Genomic DNA, 21,036 nt, shown 5'->3' on the forward strand with positions numbered 1-21,036 from the left:
AACCTGCATAGGTTTCCTCCGGGTGCTCCGATTTCCTCCCACAGTCAAAAAATGTGCAGGTGTGGTGAATTGGCCATGCTAAATTGGCCGTAGTGTTAGGTGAAGGGGTAAATGTAGGGGAATGGGTCTGGGTAGGTTGAGCTTTGGCGAGTCGGTGTGGACCTGTTGGGCCAAAGGGCCTATTACCACACTAAGTAATCTAATCTAAACAGCAGGGAAATTGTAAATGCAGATCAGTAGTCCTTCTAAGCACAACATAAACTTTATCCTGTTAGCACAAAACAAACCTTTGCAGGAGCTAAGACATGGAGATAGAAGTTAAATACTAATTAAGTTAATGGGGGAAAACTACAACAATGATATAAGCAAACATGAGTGCATCCGCTTTGATAACTTATCCCTACAAAGGACATAGCAAAACATTTTCTCAACAGTAAAAGGACAGAATCAGTGAAAATCTGAAGGGATTTGGGAAACAGATGCACCCATTATTAAAATCTTATGACAAATCTCTGGCTCGTTCAATGGTAACCTTTGTAGCTAATTGAACACAAGTGATAACATTATGCTGAAGCTGTGTAAAATAATACTTATACCATAGCTGGAGCAGTTTCTGGCACTATATCTGTGCATATATAGTGCTGGCCTTGCAGTACTGATTCATCAGAACGATAACCGGACTCCACTGTACAGATAAGGGCAGAGTTTATGCAAACTAGGATTGTATTTCCTGGAATTGAGGTACAGAATGACTGGATTAAAATTTGAGAAATTCAGAATAGAAAAGTGAGAAACTGTTTTCATTGGTTGCAGCACTAGATAGCAGTATCTTTACAATTAAAATGTGGAAGCACTTTTGAAGAGATGAAGTTTGAAACTCATCTGCAAATGGTTAACTATTGCCAGATTTATTTATTTTAGAACAGATGGAGAGACTTCTGTTAACCAAATGGCATTGAGAGATATGGAGCTAAGCATAAATCAGTCACTACTTTGTTCAATACCAGAATAGCCTCAATGGAGTTATAATGAATCAAATCTTTGAGGGTGGCAATCAAAATCAGTTCTGAAGAGTAGTCGGACTTGAAACATCAAGTCTGCTTCCTCTCCACAGATGCTGCCAGTCCTGCTGAGTTATTTCAACAATCTTTTTTCCAAATACAGTCAGATTGCCATTTGTTTGTGTTATTCTTGTCCTGACCTGGACTTTTCAATCAGACAACTTGAGAATCACATAATGTACCTGGTCTTAGAACCTTCCAGCACGATGGAAGGGCAGCAGTGAAGGTAGAGATATTCTCCTTTTTACAGTAGCAGTTGCTGTACTTTGGGGTTTAACTGTCCAAGTGCTTTTGGGAACTTTATGGAAAGTGGGTAAGTGTTTAAGAGAGATAAGAGGAGGAGTAAGGTGCTTGGTGGAGAAGGTGTCATTTGGATGGGCAAGGGGTTAAATGTACAATGTGGGTTTCATGCCAGGTCAGAATGGGGTTGTTTCACGAGCATTCAGCTGTACAAATAACCCAAAGTTAGAACAGGTTTTGATACATCTTGCATATCCAGTATAACTATTCAAATGAGTGATTTAGAAAACTACAAAATTTCCAACTTTGACTGTGCTGTAGATTTTTGAGGGTTCCAACCATGGGGTAATTATCCATCAGATATTTAAATGAGTGAGTATTTGGAGTGTTAAGATTTAAGAATCTCAGAAAACTGCAGCTACAATGAATACTAAATCACAATGTATCATATTGGTGGTGGTAGAATTAGATCCAGGCACCATAACTTTCATCAGATTCTTCAGATTCCTGAAGAAGGGCTTATGCCCGAAACGTCGAATCTCCTGTTCCTTGGATGCTGCCTGACCTGCTGCGCTTTTCCAGCAACACATTTTCAGCTCTGATCTCCAGCGTCTGCAGACCTCACTTTCTCCTCGATAACTTTCATCAAGCAAAGTATAATCATAAACCAACAAGAGGACAGAATCAATCTTTGAATCATTTTCAATACTGCTATAGCAACCAAAAAGAGGCATCAAAGACAGACAATTGTCTAAAAAGACAGATTTATTTCTTAAACATGAAAGTTTATGAAACATACTGTACATTATAATATATATACAGTCTCAAGATTGGTCAAAGGAGTCCATGCATGCAAAATGTAATACAAACTATTTACATTTGTAGGCTTCATAAAAGAAAACATATTTGGCAAGTTTAACAAGTGAATTCATGGTACAGACAACTAAAGTTACAGAAATATACAAAATAAAACATTATTTCATGCAATCTGTGGAATTATAGAGAAATAGGACATTTGTAACACTTATTTACATTAGTTTAGACAATCTTTTGCATTGCAAGAAACAAGTGTCCATACTAAACAGCTTTATGCTTAGTTTGATTTATAACTGCTGCTGAATTTTCAATTGCTCAGAATCTGTTTTTAGTTGCAAATAACAAGTTTTCCTCTAGTATCCTCAATAAATTAATTTTGTTTGTAAACATTTCATAAACATTTAATTTATATGTACATCTAGTAAGATAATCATAGGGCAAACTGACAAATGAGTCAATATTTCTATATGATCATGGAAGTGCATAACAGAACCTTAGAGTTTGGGAGTCACTTTGCCTCATTCACCCTGCCATATTTTCTCAGTTGGAACTTCGGTCAATACAACTGTGATCTTGACTAAAACTATTTTGTTATCCATAATTGTAATTATGAACATTGAAAACCTGTTACAAGCAACATTTTTATTTTGTTTTGAAAGTTGGTGAGGTCCTCTGTTCTAAAAAAAAAGTTTGAACAGGATTAATTACAAAGAAAAAAGTTGACCTTAAATTTAACGGTACTACAAATCCAGTTTATTATTTGTGCAAAACTTTGTTCCCTAATTATGTATGAAATAGTCACAAAAGTGCTCCAGGCTCAGTGAAATGCTTCTTGTAACAAATAAGTTCATTATTCAAATGATACTCCACTGTTTTCACAAAACCAGGTATTTATACAGGAAAATATGCTTATCGGTGCATGAATGGTAAAAAGAAAAATCATTACTAAATTAGAGATCCTTCTGCAGTTATTTCACAATCTGTAAACTTCAACATTTTATTAAAAATTAATATAAAGTCCATGCTATTTTGTGAAATAGATCTTACCCATAATTGGATTCCAATTTGACAGAACAAAGCTTTATGAATTATATAGCCTTCATCTTGACTCATCCCTGACCCCTACTTTCAAAGTTGATATTTTTATTTTGTAATCAACTTGTTCAGAGGTGTTACCACACACTGAAGCAGGTAGGACTTGAACCCAGGGCTCCTGTTTCAGATGTATTACCATTATGCCACAAGTGTTCCACATATCCAATATTTGATGCTAAATAATTTCAAGGCTGGACTTAACAGCCAATATCAGTTTGTGTCAATAGTTTAAGTCATGTTGATAGTGCATTTCTGGAATGTAAACAAAAAGTCATACTGGGAGATGTAAAGCACAGCAGTAAAAAGGTTTTACTTGTTCACCAAGAGTTTTGACAGTAGAATTTGTGGAAGGAGGCGTTGTATCATTTAGTGCACACATTTAGAGCAGAGATGAAACATGGACCTAACTTGTCTATGAACAGCAAGTCTCTTCTTCGAGAGCTAACTTTGCTTCAGTTCAAATATGATTCCTGAAATATTGCTCTATTTTCAGTCTCAATAATATGCTTGTGTAGTACTCCTTCCAATAAGTGAAGCTTCCAAACAAAACACTGTACAATAGATATTTGTTCAAAAAATCTGCAAATAAAGGCCTAAGTTGTATATTGCTAACCAATACAAGCATTCACAAATGTTATTCACTGTCTATTCGAAATAAATTTAATTTGTAAATTTTCTGCAAATCTAAGCAAATTTTGCTGCATTCTGAAGTATAATGTGATTTCATCTAAAAAAGACTTTAAAATGAAATAAATTAAAATTAATATTTCCTGAAGAGTTAAAAAGACTTAAACAAAACTTTGTACTAAAATGTGTAAACAAAATCATACAGCAAATTAAATAGTCGGAATTACAAGTTTAAGCTTAAAAAAAGCCAAAGCACAATTTTAAAAACTAAAACAAATAAAATTTATGAACATTTCCATTGATAAAATCAGCCAGCTTCAATATCTGTGTGCTGCATTTACTTCTATTTGTAAAACAATATATTTTCTTTTGGCAAACAAAGGATGCACTGAACTAAAACTGAACATTGTACAGTAGTTAAATGCATTTCATTTTCATCAAGTTACATTTGATTGCATCAAGGTGTCAGCTTATAGGCGATAAAGTTACTACTATTGCTTTTAGCATTTCTTGAACATAATAGTCACTTGTTTAATTGTCAATAGAAGCTGATGGGAATTCTTCCAATGATTTTTCTATTCAAGTTATGATGACAGAATTTGATGATGCATCTGCATTTAGTCTACAATAACTTTAACGTCTTGATCAAAGCATCTCATAACCACAGATTGAAGGAAATCCTAATCTTCTTCTGCTAAATGGTTTTGTATGTTTTCAATTATTACTACATTAATACTACAAAAGGCATTCAAATTATTAACAACTATTTACTGTGCTGCATTTTAACAGTTGGGGTTAAAAATACAAATACAATGGACTTATATTACTGTCCCTTTTATCTTTCTCTTCTTTTTTGTTTTGCCTTGTCTTACATAAGCTAACGCACAATTTTCTATCTAACCTTTCCATAAGCATTTCCAATATAATGACAAAACATTAAAACTTTTGAATTTCTTTTTTCCACATTCTGGCAGTGGTCTTCAATTTAATGGGCAGTACAAATGGCTCTTTTAAAGTAAAAGGACAACTTTCCAGTAACAACCCAAGATAAAGACCTAATCACAACTTCTGTCACAAATCTTGAGAGAGAAAACCAGACAAAATTCCTAGCAGAGTTGCCCAGATTTTGTGGTGAGTTATGGTGTAGCGACCAAAATCTATTTACTGTAAATTCCGTAGAAAGCTAGCTACCTGACGAAGCAGCAGCGGTCCGAAAGCTAGTACTTCCAAATAAACCTGCTGAACTATAACCTGGCGTTGTGTGATTTTTAACAATCAAGAGAAGAGTCTTGTTAAGTACCAACAAACCTTGGTGATCTCCAATTCCCAAAGTACAATCATAGGGCAAACAATTGGTTTTCTGCAATCAGTAACTGATGGCTCACCACTTGACCACTCCAGCAAAAACTTCTATGAGGAGCACAACATAATACAGTACATGTTCTTAGATGAGAGCTGCTACAAAGTAAACTATGAAGGACAAAGCAATCTGCTTTGACATATTCCCTGTCATTGAATACAATACACACCATCTGCATATTGTGCCTGCATGACGCACCATCGATAAAATACATTGACGCAAAGTTTGGGAGAAGATTTGTAGCTTGGGTGCTCGTTGTTGTGGTTCTGTTTGCCGAGCTGGGAATTTGTGTTGCAGACGTTTCGTCCCCTGTCTAGGTGACATCCTGAGTGCTTGGGAGCCTCCTGTGAAGCAGTTCCCCAAGTTCACCTTTTCAAACTCTATAACCTCTACTATCAAGACTAGCACTTTAATGCAAATGCCATTATCATATTGCATCATCTTCACTTGGACATGTCACAGCGTCTTCATTGTCAACAAGTCAATGTCATGGAATTCCCTATGTGGGACCATCACAATAAGGATTAATACAGTTCAAACACAAAATCTCAAACTACCACCTTTACAGGCTAATTTGGAATGATCAATAAATGTAACCTTCATTGATTCACATTCCTGGCAAACACTCTATGCTGCACTGACATCTCAATACTGCATGCTAGTCACTGATTTATCCTTAAAGTATTTCTTTGCACTTTCATTTATGTCATTTTATATCAACAAAAATGTCTTTAGGCTTAGATGTTTAGCTATATATTTGGAGGAAGAAGCAAGTATTTTTCTTTCTGAAGAAATTAATCAAATCAGCCCATAGTTCTGAAATAGAAAATGCAGCAATAGTTTAGTTCCTTGGTCCTGAGGAATATAATGTTGTACCAAGTAATGCAGTACAAGCTCCATTCCTGCTGCGAACAGTTTTTGCAGAACATACACAGTTTCAAATTTGAAACTATTTAAAAACTTGGCATCTGGCAGTTATTTGTAGCCCTCTGATTGATCAGGAATGTGCTACAGCACTATCTGGTTTCTAATGCCAGATTAATACCCATTAGCCAACTATTAACCTTTAAGATATAACTTTGTTAAATATGTAACAGTAGTTTAAAATGGAAGCTGGGATTGCACTTGCTTTGTATTGGAGCACATAGAAAGTTGACCAACATATTGAGAATTCTTCATTCCAGAGATCTTATCAGTGAATTAAAACCTTTAGACAATAAATCTTCAAATTAAGAATTCATGATGACCCTCACAGTGCAACCCTTCCACATGCAAATGTTTGCCTCATTAGAAATTAAATCCTGCACTATTTTCCTTGGTTTCAGACTCCGCTTTTGGATAATTGTGGCATGTTCCCAATCATTTAGTAATTGCTTGGAAAGTAAGAGGCAAAGTAAGGATGCAAGATTTCTCAAAAGTCAATTTGTAACCATTTTTTTGGAAGAAGGAACAACGTTGCATACCTCAATGTGGAGATAACACTGAAGTTGAGGCACAGTACATTGTGTAGATAGAGCATAAATTTACAGAAGGTCATGGTCAGATTATGTCGAAAGGTGAAAGGTAATGGGGAAGTGTGAAGCCAAAATAGTGCACTTTGAATTGAACACAAGTAACAGAACACAATTGAAAACATCTTTTTAAAAAGTCCTTTTAAAATTAAATTTTGCAAGATGAATCAATAGTCAACTAGTTTTCAGCCACATATTAGAGTCGGTCTCTAAAATCTGGAAACACTAGGCAACTAGGAATTGAGCACCTTCTCAGCAATTTACTCTCCATGATTGATGAACCTTTCAGTTAGGAGAACAATTTAATAATGGATAATGGTATAAAGTATTATTTTTCCAAACTAGCATTTTCATACTTTAAATGTATTTAACCCCCATTAGTATTCAAAGAAAACACCGGCACCTTTTGGATTTTCTCCCAGTCCTGGTGACTCCTCGTTAGTTTAGCTTGGGCCTTAGGTTTTTGGCCGAAGTCTTGTTAAGGAGCATTTGGATCTAGTAACAGCTTTAAGTCTGATGCACACATGACCAAGATGTTGGTGAAGAATCATAAGCCAAAGTGAAAAGTGAGACATACAAAAGCTTGATAGATACAAAGAGATACTGAACTGTCTTTGTTCACAAGGGAAGGCCAGAATCCTAAACTTTGCCACATTAGGAGATGAAAGATTCAGTGAAGGGGAGTTTACAATGAACTGTGAATGAGTAGCCACCACTGTGCAGGTCAGCATGAAGAGGCTAGTAAATACAGAGGTTCTCCAAAAACAAAGAACATGAGCTTTTGCTTAGTGACATGAAACCCAAATATGAGAAAAACATAAATCAGTCTTATGACCCGCCCATATGTAAGCCCACATTCTATATACATCAACCACATGATATTTTCTTCTCAGAGAAAGGTTGTGAAGTTATCGATAGAAAAATTTTCTACAGGTTGGAATCAGAAATTACTCTGGATGTGAAAGTGGGGACTTTTGACAGATGCCTTTTACAGCCAGTCAGTACTGAAGCATGTTTACTGCCAGCTGTAAGGCCTACTCAAGACTGTGTTACAACTCACTGAATGGCACTCGTCTAACATTAATATTAAGTCTCACACTAATAGACACTGCTGTCAGATACAATGTAAGGTCCCTTTGCTCAATACCCTGCTGTCGCAGAAATTAGCACAGTAAAGACTTTGCTTGTACATCCAAAGCAGGCAACAATAATTTTGGCTCGTACAACTCCTCCTACAAAGCTGATTTAAAGTCAGTTTATTAAACTGCTTTTTGATAGTTTTCAATATTAAATGAAATACAGTAAATGTCTTAAAGACATGACAGATGCCTGAAAGGCTTCATTTCCAACTTCTTTGTGAGTCATTAGTAAGTCCTACATCATTTCAGTAAAGATAAAATATTGCGGATGGTGGAAGTCTGAAATAAAACAAAGTTCTGGAAATACTCAAGTCAAGCATCATCAGGTAACAGGTTACAGACCCTAAAGGTTGACTTGGTTTGACTTCACAGTGGCTGTCAGATCCTTTTGAGTATTTCCAGCATTTTCTGTTTTTATTCTAGTCTCTCACAAATCTGGCATACTTCAAAAATTCAAGTAGTCTGAGCTAACAGGAACAGTCATGGAGGTCTTATATTTTAAAAAGGCTCAATGGCACACAATATATAAAAAAAAAAGTATGAACCAGTTGTTGAGTCCGACATAGAAAAGCTAATAGCCCTGAGAAAACAATGGCACTAGTGGGCACCAATTAAAGTAAAATTTACTGACCAACTCTTAAACCTAAACATAACAGTCATAAACATAACAGAGCTATAAAAAAAAAGTCATTATACAAAAACCAAAAGATCGTTAAAGCATTGAAAATCTTTTCTTGTGTTAACACAAGGATAAGTTTGATTAGAAGTGAAAGTTTGTCGAGCTAGTGGGAGGAGGAAATAGCCTGAATACTATGAATAATTAAACAATGTTGTGAGAATGATTTTTCCTCTTAAACCTCGATAGAGGAAGCTTCCTATCTGATGACAGAGATCAGGAAAATGACAAACATCTTATTCTGAACTTTGTAGCATGGCAGGTGTGGCTTGCTGGATGTAAATACAGTACCTGACAAAACAGATAAACATGGATATTTCATCCAACTGCTGGCTTAAGTAGTGAGAGCTTTTGCATTGGATTTTAAAAGAAAATGGCTTAACTATTATTTCAACAAATACAATAACTTATTTTAACCTTGACTGTCAACCAAGAATGTTAATTACACAGCAGATAATTGCGTGTGTTTAGATGTAGGTAGTTCAAGTAGAGCTTGCACTGTAGAACCCACTTTCACCAGTCCCCTTTCTTCCAATATATGATGAGGAAGACAAAGTTTATCCTGAAATAAGGTAAACAAAGAATTAGATTCAAATAGAAGTTAATTCCACAAGTGTCTGCATGCCAAACGCAAGTCACCGCTCAGGAGGTCATGCAGTTGCTCAGGCATTCCCACATCTCTCATTTAATTGGTCTAGAATCTTTTTCATTATTAACTTGTGTATCCAATACTTTTAAAACTTATATACTTGCTTACTCAGAATTCAAAGCCACAAGTTATATTTACCTGTGAAAACAGAAATTTTTAATTTTCACTAAATCTCATTTTTCATGATACATTGTTATTTATTTAGTACTAAAACAATTCTAAAATTAATGAGATGCCTGGCAAATCAATTTAAATGGCATTTTTATAGCAATAGAAGAGATGTTAGTCAGAAAAGCAGTAGTAGAATCAACAATGTAAAACCTGAAACAAAGTACAGTATAGGAAGTATTTATCTAGTGTAAATAAAAGAAACTTTCTCCAGTCAAGTGTATGCTGGTCATCCTTCATCTCCAAACGATGGGAGTTGGGAGTTAAATGAGGCACAAGAACTATATGAATCAATAATATTTTCTAACACAAAATCATAATTTAGATATTTCTTTTAAATTAAGGGAAATTAGTTTGAAACCATCTTGCCAAAAATACATACTGATAGAGGCAAATTTACCCAAGAGCAGAAGATCGAACAGATTCTAATATCACCGTAGAAGTTCATCACTATCTTCAATGAAAAGCACCATTATTCCACAGGAGGAATAATCCACCATGCTAATTTGCATCACAAGATCACCTATGTTCTAAATACACTGCTAACTGAGTGTAAAAACTGATTTATTCCATCAATTGATTCATCTAATGTGACTAACTTACCAACCAAATGACAAAATTCATAAATCAATCTGATTAATTTATATCCAAATTAATCATGGGTCCGTCAAATAGCAATTCACAGGTCAGTTAGTGCTGAACTATAATGACAGAGCCAATCTGCCTCTGTAACCTCCATAATTTATTGTCATTTAACCAGATCTACTAGATTTGTATACTTAATGTACAGACATAATTGATTTTAATTATTAAATCGATTAAGAGTTATTAGTTCATGACCTTAGCAGTTTTGCTGCTACTTTTGGGATTTATCAAGAAGGGCCAATTGACTCCCTCAACACACTCCAATAACAGGTTGGAACTAAGAGTGCTAACATAATTTCATAAGTGAGCAGAATACTTCAAACTAAACATCATTATCATATTCTTGCTGGTAGAGTGGGCAGCAAATCCGGTTCCCTGTTGTGGAACTGAGCAAGAGTCATGGGTTCATTTGACATTCAATTCCATTATTGACGATCTCTACTGAGTTCAACCAAACTTTGCCATGAGATATTTGAAGAAATCTCCTTAGCATAACAAAATTGTTTTTGCAGCAGGGCATGTTGCTCAAAATAATTCTCCCACATAAATACGGTCTAACTAAGTTTTATTTATTAGCTTGGATAACATAGCCTGCCATTTCCTCAAAAATGACTGAAGAAAGCTTTATTCTCGCTTTTAGTATTACTCTTGGATTATCTTAGTTACTTCTTGATTTAGCTATTGAGCTATACCATGGGAAGTACGATAACCTTTGAAAATGACCATCCTGGTAACCTAGTTATGTACTTTGCAATTGATTGAATCACTTCATTTAGTGCACCTTTTATGCAAGGCTTACTATCACCTGAATACATCATCTACCTCATGCATCATGTCTTTGCTGTTTTCTCTATATTGCCAGAGCTTTCTAACTATCAGGTGAAATTGAACGCTCAAGCGACAAGCTGATGCCAATTATAAACAAATATATCAAAGTTAATTTGTCTGGGTCAAGGTCTCACCTACCCTTGACAGGTGTAACAAAATTTCTGAACGGGTTGATTAGGAAAAAAACAAAATTAACTGCAGCCTCCCAACCAAATCTATAATGGACCTCAAAATGCAGTAACTTAAAAATGTGTTACTGGAAAAGCGCAGCAGGCCAGGCAGCATCAAAGGAACAGGAGTATCAACGTTTCAGGCATAAGCCCTTCCTCACTTTCTCCTCAAAGTGCAATAGAAAATTCAGATCATAAGAATTCCTGCAGTTTCTACATGCAGTACAATAATCAGTAAAAAAGTAGATAACCAAAATCTTACTAGAGAATTAATAATACTTTTGTAATTTTTAAGAAAATAATTATACCATCTATTCTCAGGAAGTAGCCTTCCCTTTGTTTGCTTTTGGATTCAGAAGATTGCAGAGTTTATATATTCTAAAGATAATGTAAATATATCAAACAAAGGCAATGTGTCAGGAGCTAGCCGAATGTAAAAAACTGCTGCAAGGGGCACTAGTCAAAACTACTGGTGGTTTCTGGAAGTAATAAAAACAAAAACATGTTGAACTGATACAGCTGTGTGATAACTCTTGAATAACTATCATCTGTCCAAACGAAGAATTTTACTGGCAGACTGACAGCTCATTCCAGAACTATGCCACTGGAAGCTCATACCATTGTGACTTAAGATCTCGAAAAATGAGTCGGCAGGTCAGCCCACTGAGCCTCAATATGATTGTACCTAGTAAGACCGTGACCTTAACTCAACAATCTTTTCTTGCCTGATCCCATAATCCTCACCATTCTTGCAGATCAAAAATTTGCCTAACTTAGCCTTGAACACATTCAATGACCCAGCCTTGACTGCTTTATGGAAAGAAAATCCCCAAAACCTACAACTCTCAAAGAAAAACTGCCTCATCTGCCCCCTTAGTACTAGATTCCACCATGAGGAAAACAAGTTCTCAGTATCCACTCTATTAAGCTCCTTTACTATCTTGTACGTTTCAATAAGATCTTGTTTTTCTTAAACTCCAAGGGATATAGGCTCAACCATTTCTCGCAAAACAAGCCAACCTTTCATCCCATGATTAAACATGTGGAACCTACTCTGGATCGCTTCCATTGCAAATACATCTTAAAGTATTTGGTTGAAAAAATACACAATACTTGAAGTGTAGTCTCTCTAAAGCCCTGTGCAGTTGCTTATTTTTAAACTCCACTGCTCACAATAAGTTCCAAAATTGTAAGCCAGAATATCTGAAACAACTGCAAAAGAATACCAAAATGTCTTAAGTCGATTTTACAATACTGGAAATAACTCATAATGGAAGGCATAACTGTATTAGGAAGACTGTAGGCTTTTCCCCTTATGAGGTGTGACTGAATAAAACCCCTCTCAAACCTCAATCTGTGATAAAGCATGCCAATTTCAAATTCAGGCATTGAGTGTTAAATTCCAAGCTTTCAAATATTATTTTTACAGTGTTATGTGGCTTGCACCACACAAATACACTATATATTACCTCTGGAACCCCCAATTTTCTGCAAGCTTCGAGAAAATTTTCAACATTCCTTCTGCACTTTGCCATACTCAGTTTAGGCTAGAAAGTAAGGAAAATTAGGTCATTTCATTGCATATCTTTTATGTCCATAAAATATGTACAAGGCTGCAGTAACATAACCATTACAATTTGGTACATATTAATTGACTAATCAATTTAAAGCATCTGAGACAAAAAGAAACTCTCTGGTAAGGAAATTTAGAACACTCATTCTTTATTATTTTGCTGGCAGATCATAAATTCAACATCCACTCTGGAAACTCCGCAAACAATGTAGACCAAGGAGTGGCTCTTGTATGCAGAGGAATCATCCACATCTACACAATGAAAGCTCCATAGGTCTTACGTTTTAAGATGATGATCTCTAATTCTTCTGAACTCCAATCAATACACACATTACCCATTCATACTTTCCTCATTTGATACAGGCTTCATTCTCAGAATGAGATTAACCTTCTTGGTCCTGCTTTTAATTTAATGAAGTTCATGAATGCATAGAAGTTCTTCCTTTCTCTTCGCTTTTTTCCCCCAGAGTCATTGGACTCCATATGTTAACTCTGTCTTTTTGACAGATCTTTCCAGATCTACTGTTTCTCCAGAACTGTTTTTGTTTCAGATTTCCAGCATCTGCAGTTGTGAATTTTAAGCATTCCACTAGTTTGCACACAACAGGATTAACTTACTTTTGAAGCTAAGTTTTAGATCACTTGTTAGATGAATAGAAAACTGATGCAAACGTTAAGATTCAGTCTTCGTTTATCAGTCTAGATAATAATCATACATGTTTTTACCTGTATTTTTATTCTCTTAGAAGGAAAATTACTCAATACTCAAAAAGTGATAACAACTGCAGCCACCCACGTTATTCTGACTGCACCTTCCCATGATTACTGTTCTCAGTATGGTAGATGTTGTACAATGGTAAATTTGATGGCTTTCTGACACTATTTGCAAACAGTAATGATTTACTAATCAACATGCTGTAATTTCTAAGAATTAAATGATTAGCAAAAATAATTTGGTATTCATTTTGTAAATCGCAACAACATAGCAGAGCAATAAATTTCAAATATTTTTCGCAGAAAAATGCTTGTTATGAACTGCCAGATTTTAAGAACATAAAAAAAGTTGCATCTTCTCCAGGAAAATTATATTTAATCAGTTAACAAAAGTTAATATCTTGTCTTTCGCCCATTTTTACTACAATTTAATAAAAGGTATTTTGCCAACGTTTGACAAAACATGCCAATTTGGAAAGTATAGAGGAAATGAATTTAGCAAGGATAGCAGCATGAAGTCCACCTCAAGTACTGCAGGAAGACAGGCCCTACCCATGGCTATTTCGCCAACTGTCCTGCCCTCCTCAAACTTGAATATATTTCATATCTCAGAATTTTTGAGTATAATTTTGTGCAGTCTGATTTAACTTGAGTGACTTGGACGAACATGAGAGCCAAATAGCCTGACAGAGGTTCACCAACGCCAAATTTGAACTGTTTCTTTCTGCAGCCAGAACAGTATGTTTAATATTTTCTATTTTAGTCCAAAATCTCCAATACTTTGTCTTTGTTCCTATAGATTTAAGATGATTGGCAGAACTAGTGGCAACATGAGCAAAAATCTTTTATGAAGAGAGTGGTTAAGATGTGACATACATTGCCTGAGATTGCAGTGAAGGTAGAATCAATAGTGTCATTCAAAGCAAAAACTGTAAAAATTACTGGAAGAGAAAAGTTTTGCATTGTTGTAGGAAAAGGAGAGATATGGGTGGAGGTGAGTGGCATTAACAAAGAGCTCTCAAAGACATGCGAGTAACCTTTTACTGTTATTAATCTATGCTTTGAATTCGATGAGTTTCGTGGCATATTATGCCATTTCTTTTGATTTTATCCCTCCCAGAAATCTTTTGCAATAATGAGACCTGTTAACCAATGCAATTCAAGCTCAAGTATCCAAACACAGACAACTACTGTAATCATAGATGTTTAAAGCACAGGAAGTCACTTAGCCACATGTCCATGCTGGTGAATAAAAACCTACCTAATCGAATACCATTTTCTCGCAGTTAGCCTTACAGTCTATGGTAATATAAGTGAGTATTTAAATACTGTGTAAATGTTCTGAGTGTTTTAACCACTTTTTCAGGTAGTGAGTTCAAGACTCCCATTATACTCCTCATAGCCTTCTTCTTACTTAAAATCTGTCTCTCCTGGTTATTGACCACTCTACTATCGTAAAAAGTGCCTTCCATCTGTCCTCCTCCTAATCTTATATTTCTCTATCAGAATCCATCTTAACTTTCAATGCTCCAAAGAAAACAACCTCATCTGTCCAGACTTTCCTCACTGGTCTTCCCTCCAGCCCAGGCAGCATCCGAGTAAATCTTCTCTGCATCCTCTCGATTGCTCTCCCGAGATTTCACGCTTTGACTTTGTTTAATAGCCCCACCACCTATCTGCTTGCTTCTGGGATCTCTCCACGCCTGCTCCTCTTTATAATCTCACAGTTGCTGTTCCCAGAGTACCACAGACGTTCATCTCTCGATTGTCTGCTTCACTACAAGGGTTTCACTTCACCCAATCCCTCCAACTTCCATTATAAAACCTGTGTTTTGTAACAATGCCATCAACCAATTAGCTCATTTCTGGCAGACATCACAACCTATTTGTGGTTGTGTACAGTACTTTAAATTCAATGATCAAATAAATACGTAGGTACCCTAGACCAAGAATAAGGTGAAAGGGGTGTGAAACGGAGAATAATTACCAAAGCTAGTTAATGCAATCAATTTTAGTGGAGCTATTCTTCCACGGTCAGATTTGGAAAAGGTTTAAGAAACCTTTCAATGAGTATGAATGTGTTTCTTCACATAATATACTTTAAAAAAAACAAGGTGTGTTCACATATATTCTAGGCATAAACAGGGAGCTTAAAGCCATATAGTCAAATACAGCTAATGTTATGCAAAAGTGTTAGATAAAAACTGAACTACGACAATTATACTCAAGATTTCTTAACCAAAATTCTGTTGATTGTATCAATTTTTAGGGTTTTCCATTAGATAATTCTGCTATCCATCTAGATAACTTGATACACCCACAGTAGTTTCTAAATGATTCTGAAAAACAGTATACTTAAAAAGTCAAATTTCATTAGAATCAGGAGAAATCTTTCTTAAAAACAGCACATATTTTACTGTAAGTGAACTTACCACTGCTGGTGATGGAACGTGGATGCTCGCCACTGATCGTGGCCGAATATGATTGGCAAGATGACAAAGTACCACCCCATCCATCAATGCTGCACCTACATCTTCTGGTAAAATAACCTTTAATCTTAATTCAAGGTTCTATTTAAGAGGAAAAAAAGGTTTATTTAATCTCATTAAAAGCAATGATCTAAAACATAAGATTACAGATTTTCACTACTTTATGCTAATTGTTTTAACATACCATATCATACATGTTGTTCACACATACAGCACTAACTGGGAAAGTGAAGTGCAACTACATTTTTCACATGCTCACCCAAAGGAAAACCCTTCCCTTTCGCAAGTCTTTAAATAATTTCTCAGACAGTGCAAAGGGCAACCCATTCTTACACAGCTAACACACTTGCAAGAAGAATGAGGAGGAAAAAAATTATGTGCATAGAAGAAACATATTCAGTGTTGAGACATCCTTTGAATTATTGGTGACAAATCTTTGCTGCTATTTGCCACAAACTGACGATTGGGAAAATAATAGGTATTTTTGTTACCATTTTATCTTGCATTGGGAATTTTAGGAATTCTATTTTCCTTATGGAGCCTTATATTGAGTGAAGTACAAATCTAAAGTTAACCTACTTCAGTGGTTCTGTTCGCCGAACTGGAAGTTTTTGTTGCAAACGTTTCGTCCCCTGGCTAGGAGACATCATCAGTGCTGTGGAGCCTCCTGCGAAGCGCTTCTTTGATGTTTCTTCCGGCATTTATAGTGATCTGTTCTTGCCGCTTCCGGGTGTCAGTTTCAGCTGTCCGCTGTAGTGATTGGTATATTGGGTCCAGGTCGATGTGTCTGTTGATGGAATTTGTGGATGAATGCCATGCCTCTAGGAATTCCCTGGCTGTTCTCTGTCTGGCTTGCCCTATGATAGTAGTGTTTTCCCAGTCGAATTCATGTTGCTTGTTGTCTGGAGTGTGTGGCTACTAGGGATAGCTGGCCGTGTCGTTTCATGGCTAGTTGGTGTTCATGTATGCGGATTGTTAGCTGTCTTCCTGTCCTATATAGTGTTTTGTGCAGTCCTTGCATGGTATTTTATAAACTACATTAGTTTTGCTCATGTTGGGTATTGGCTCCTTTGTTCTAGTAAGTTGTTGTCTGAGCGTGGCTGTTGGTTTGTGTGCTGTTATGAGTCCTAGGGGTCGCAGTAGTCTGGCTGTCAGTTCTGAAACGCTCCTGATGTATGGTAGTGTGGCTAGTCCTTTTGGTTGTGGCATGTCCTCGTTCTGTGGTCTATCTCTTAGGCATCTATTGATAAAGTTGCGCGGGTATCCGTTTTTGGCGAATACCTTGTATAGGTGTTCCTCTTCCTCTTTTCGCAGTTCTGGTGTACTGCAGTGTGTTGTAGCTCTTTTGAATAGTGTCCTGATGCAGCTTCGTTTGTGTGTGTTGGGGTGGTTACTTTCATAGTTTAGGACTTGGTCTGTGTGTGTTGGTTTCCTGTGTACCCACAAATTCCATCAACAGACACATCGACCTGGACCCAATATACCAATCACTACAGCGGACAGCTGAAACTGACACCCGGAAGCGGCAAGGACAGACCACTATAAATGCCGGAAGAAACATCAAAGAAGCGCTTCGCAGGAGGCTCCACAGCACTGATGATGTCTCCTAGCCAGGGGACGAAATGTTTGCAACAAAAACTTCCAGTTCGGCGAACAGAGCCACTACAACAAGCACCCGAGCTACAAATCTTCGCACAAACTTTTAACCTACTTCAAGTTGCTTTGTTTTATACATTAGAAATGTTTGGATAGTTTTTGTTTAAAAACCTGTCTTTGGTCCAGAAATTGTTTCGGTGAAATTAATTATGGGAACTATAGATTTCACCCTGCTGTGAATCTATAGTATCTAGAATGCATTATGATAATTTATCATAGGACAACCAGGTAGAAAGGGTTCAGTTCTGAGCACATGGGTGCAACAATGTTAAGCATGGATAACGATAATTCAGCTTACATTACAAATGGATGTAAAATATACACTGTCGATCAGAATAAGTGATAATGGCTAACAAAAATTAACATTCTTTTCATAAACTGTAAGTCATTAGAGAGGTTCTATATTTTCCTAGCTGTTTAGTATACATCCATTTCTCACCAACAACACAAAAAGATAAGTGAACTTTAGCAAGGAATATATTTTTTGTTTGAAGGGGAGCATTGACACTGCATTTGGAGTAAGGCAACTAGCCCTGATCGCCCAGGCATTGGAGGTTCAGCAGCAGGTCAAGTCCTTGGTACAGTGCTACATCTTCAGCTCGGAAACAACTACAAATCCATTATGAAAATTGAGGGGTAAATCAAAAAATACCACAATTACAAAAACTGAGAAAAGAAAGTAAATTTGAGAGGAAACAGTGCAGCATATATCTGAATACGGAGCAATTTGTGCAACTCCACCAAAATGCGGAAAATCATAAAATTAATACACAGGTCAGCAGCCAAAAGAACAAAGTTGATCGCATCTTGAGCAAATTTTGTGAATGAGTAGATTAACAGTATAACAAAACCTATGTGGGGCCCCTGTATCAATCACTAGCGAAGTGGGGAAAATGTTATCTCACATTAATCATCTTATATTGCTTCAGTCCACAATGATCCACTTGCTTGCGATTGTTTTCGGCAAAATTCTCCCTAATTAAGTAAAACAAATACAAATGTGTGATACTATCCAGCTCAAAGTAGGCCTTTTTTTTTTGGATGAGATGCTAATCATTCAGTCACTCCACCACCAACCCTCAGTAGCAGCAGTGTGCACTATCCACAAGATGCACTGCAAACATTCACCGAACATCCTTAGACAGCACCTTCTAATTCAGTGACCACTACCATCTGGAAGGGCAATGGCAACAACTTCACGAGAATGTGACAATCTGCAAGTTCCTCTCCAAGCCACTCCCCAATCTGACTTGGAAATATATTGCTGTGCCTTCACTGTCACTGGGTTGAAATCCTCAAACTCCCGCCCTAACATCATTTTAAGTCCACTTACAACAGCTCAAGAAGGAATCATACTACCATCTTCTCAAAGGCAACTAGAGACAGGCAATTAAAACTGGTCCAGCCAGTGACACCCACATTCCATGAATGCATTCAAATAAAATAAATCACTGATTCAAATGCACTGCAAGCTTGATTTGTTTCAATCCATTTTTAAAAAGTACTGTAAAGCCAACCTCTAAACCTGCCACACTAATCACCATTGATGTTTCCAGTCAACCCGCTTTTTCGATGCTGCCTTCCAGAGGGCTCTAAAATTGAACTGGCTACTGATATGCATGGTTTTAGAAGCTTTGGAATACAGTTCTTAAAAAGTATATTCAATAAGCTGACTAGTGTTACTGCTTCATTTCTGATCAGAATCCTACAATTATTGTACAATTGGATTGCTGCTTTTGACCTAAGTCCATCATTTTGATTTCTACTTTCACTCCTTATCCCACCTACACCACTACCTCCCTTTATTCCTTTTGTTTTTTCCATTGTCAGGCACTTGCTCTCTTAAATCCCCTCAGCAGTGACTATTCTCCTGTTGCAATCCCAAACTTGACTCAAACTTTTTTATGGTTCAAAAACCCCTGGAGAACTCATCTACGATATCTGAACATTGTTCCTTCCTGTCCTCTTGCTAATCTACTCTGCCCAGTGCACCCAAAGCTGAAACATATGTTGCTGGAAAAGCGCAGCAAGTCAGGCAGCATCCAAGGAGCAGGAGAATCGACGTTTCGGGCATAACCCCTTCTTCAGGAAACTCAAAGGACAAATTCTTGCTGGTCTGAACCTCTCCTCCAGTGCTAACCTTGAGGACTGTCAGCAAATCAGATACTAAAGATTCTCTTCTACATCCACCTCTGGAATGCTTGTCTAATTGTGAATATGGCTCTGCCATTCTTGAGTTTTGACGTGGAAATGCCGGTGTTGGATTGGGGTGCACAAAGTCAGAAGTCATATGACACCAAGATATTGTCCAACAAGTTTATTTGAAATCACAAGCTTCCAAAGTGCTGCCCCTTCATCAGGTGATTCTTGAGCTTAAAGCAGATGATTTGATTGGCTCTGGTAGATACATGGCTGTGAAATGATGACTGCTTTGCACTAAATTAAGCCTTGCTATGGCAAGTTGTCAATATTTTGCCTCTCCAAGCCAGGTTCCATTCCACCCTTATTCAACTGTCTGTGTGGAGCTTGTATGTTCTCCCCATGTTTGCGTGGGTTTCTGCAGGTGCGCTGGTTTCCTCCTCGTGCTCCAGGTTCTCCCACAAAGATGTGCACGTTGGGTGGATTGGCCATGCTAGATTTACCACAGTATCCAGAGCTGGGCAGGTTAGGTGGGTTATCCATGGGAAATGCAGGGCTACAGGGATAGGATAGGTGTAGAGGGTAGGGAGCTGGGTATAAGAGTCCTATTTCGATTCCCTGTAGTGGTGATGCGTGAAACACCTTGATCTGTCCTCCTACTCAGGTGGCATTTTCTCCTCCCTTAGACTTCTCACTTTGTTCTAGTCCTCTTTCATTTCATATCCTGTTCTCTGACAACCCAAGAATCAGTAAAAGAATAATGGAGTTTTTTCACAACTTTGCACTCAACCTCTTCTTCATCTCAATTCATTGGAATATCTCTTCTGAGTTCATCGTCCATTATTCATGCTTAGCCTCTCTGTATCAAATCCTGAACCCTCACAACCAACCCCTTGTCATGTCACTGTGAGGTGGTCTCCTGCGTCAAACACCAATACTAGCATGCTATGGCCTAGCTCATGGAGCATATGCCATTAAGATTGGGTTCTCATCGACTCAGATGTCAAGTTTATCATTACACTAAATATTTACGTTGCTGTAATATCAACCCACTCGCAACTGGACTGCAGCAATTTGAGAAGGCACTCACCACCATTTTCTCAAAGGCAATGAGGGATGGGCAATAAATGCTGGCCAGCCAGCAATGCCCACATCCCACAAATGAAAGTCAACCCAAGGAAAGTAATGGGCCTGGATGGAGTCCCTGACCGTGCACTAATATCCTGTGTGGACCAGCTGACAGAAGTATTTAATGACATCTTCAGCCACTCCTTCCTAAAAACCGAAGTACCTACCTGCTTCAAGAAGACTACCATCATCCCCGTACCAAAGAAAGCACATGCAATGTACCTTAATGACTACTGTCCCATGGCTCTGCCCCCCATAATTATAAAGTGCTTCACGAGGCTGGTCATGGCCCACATCAACTCTAGTCCCCCAGCCTGCCACGTAACAGGTCCACAGCAGATGCCATTTTCCT

At 37.2% G+C, this 21,036-nt stretch overlaps 2 protein-coding genes across 3 annotated transcripts in view; both read right to left on the reverse strand.

The window, feature by feature from the left end:
- LOC132820461 (interleukin-13 receptor subunit alpha-2-like) overlaps window positions 1-21,036 on the reverse strand; it is a 343,536-nt gene that overhangs the window by 32,872 nt on the left and 289,628 nt on the right. The window lies entirely within an intron of this gene.
- Window positions 4,061-21,036, reverse strand: part of lrch2 (leucine-rich repeats and calponin homology (CH) domain containing 2) — a 161,737-nt gene continuing 144,761 nt past the window's right edge. For both annotated transcript variants that reach the window (XM_060832612.1, XM_060832611.1), the window contains 3 exons: window positions 15,705-15,842; window positions 12,455-12,532; window positions 4,061-9,087 (listed from right to left, as the gene is read on the reverse strand). In XM_060832612.1, the coding sequence (XP_060688595.1) occupies window positions 8,968-9,087; window positions 12,455-12,532; window positions 15,705-15,842 (336 nt within the window). In that variant the 3' untranslated portion in view covers window positions 4,061-8,967. The remainder of the gene's footprint in view (window positions 9,088-12,454; window positions 12,533-15,704; window positions 15,843-21,036) is intronic.

The sequence above is a fragment of the Hemiscyllium ocellatum genome, chromosome 11, assembly GCF_020745735.1.
Source record: "Hemiscyllium ocellatum isolate sHemOce1 chromosome 11, sHemOce1.pat.X.cur, whole genome shotgun sequence".
Lineage (NCBI taxonomy): Eukaryota > Metazoa > Chordata > Chondrichthyes > Orectolobiformes > Hemiscylliidae > Hemiscyllium > Hemiscyllium ocellatum.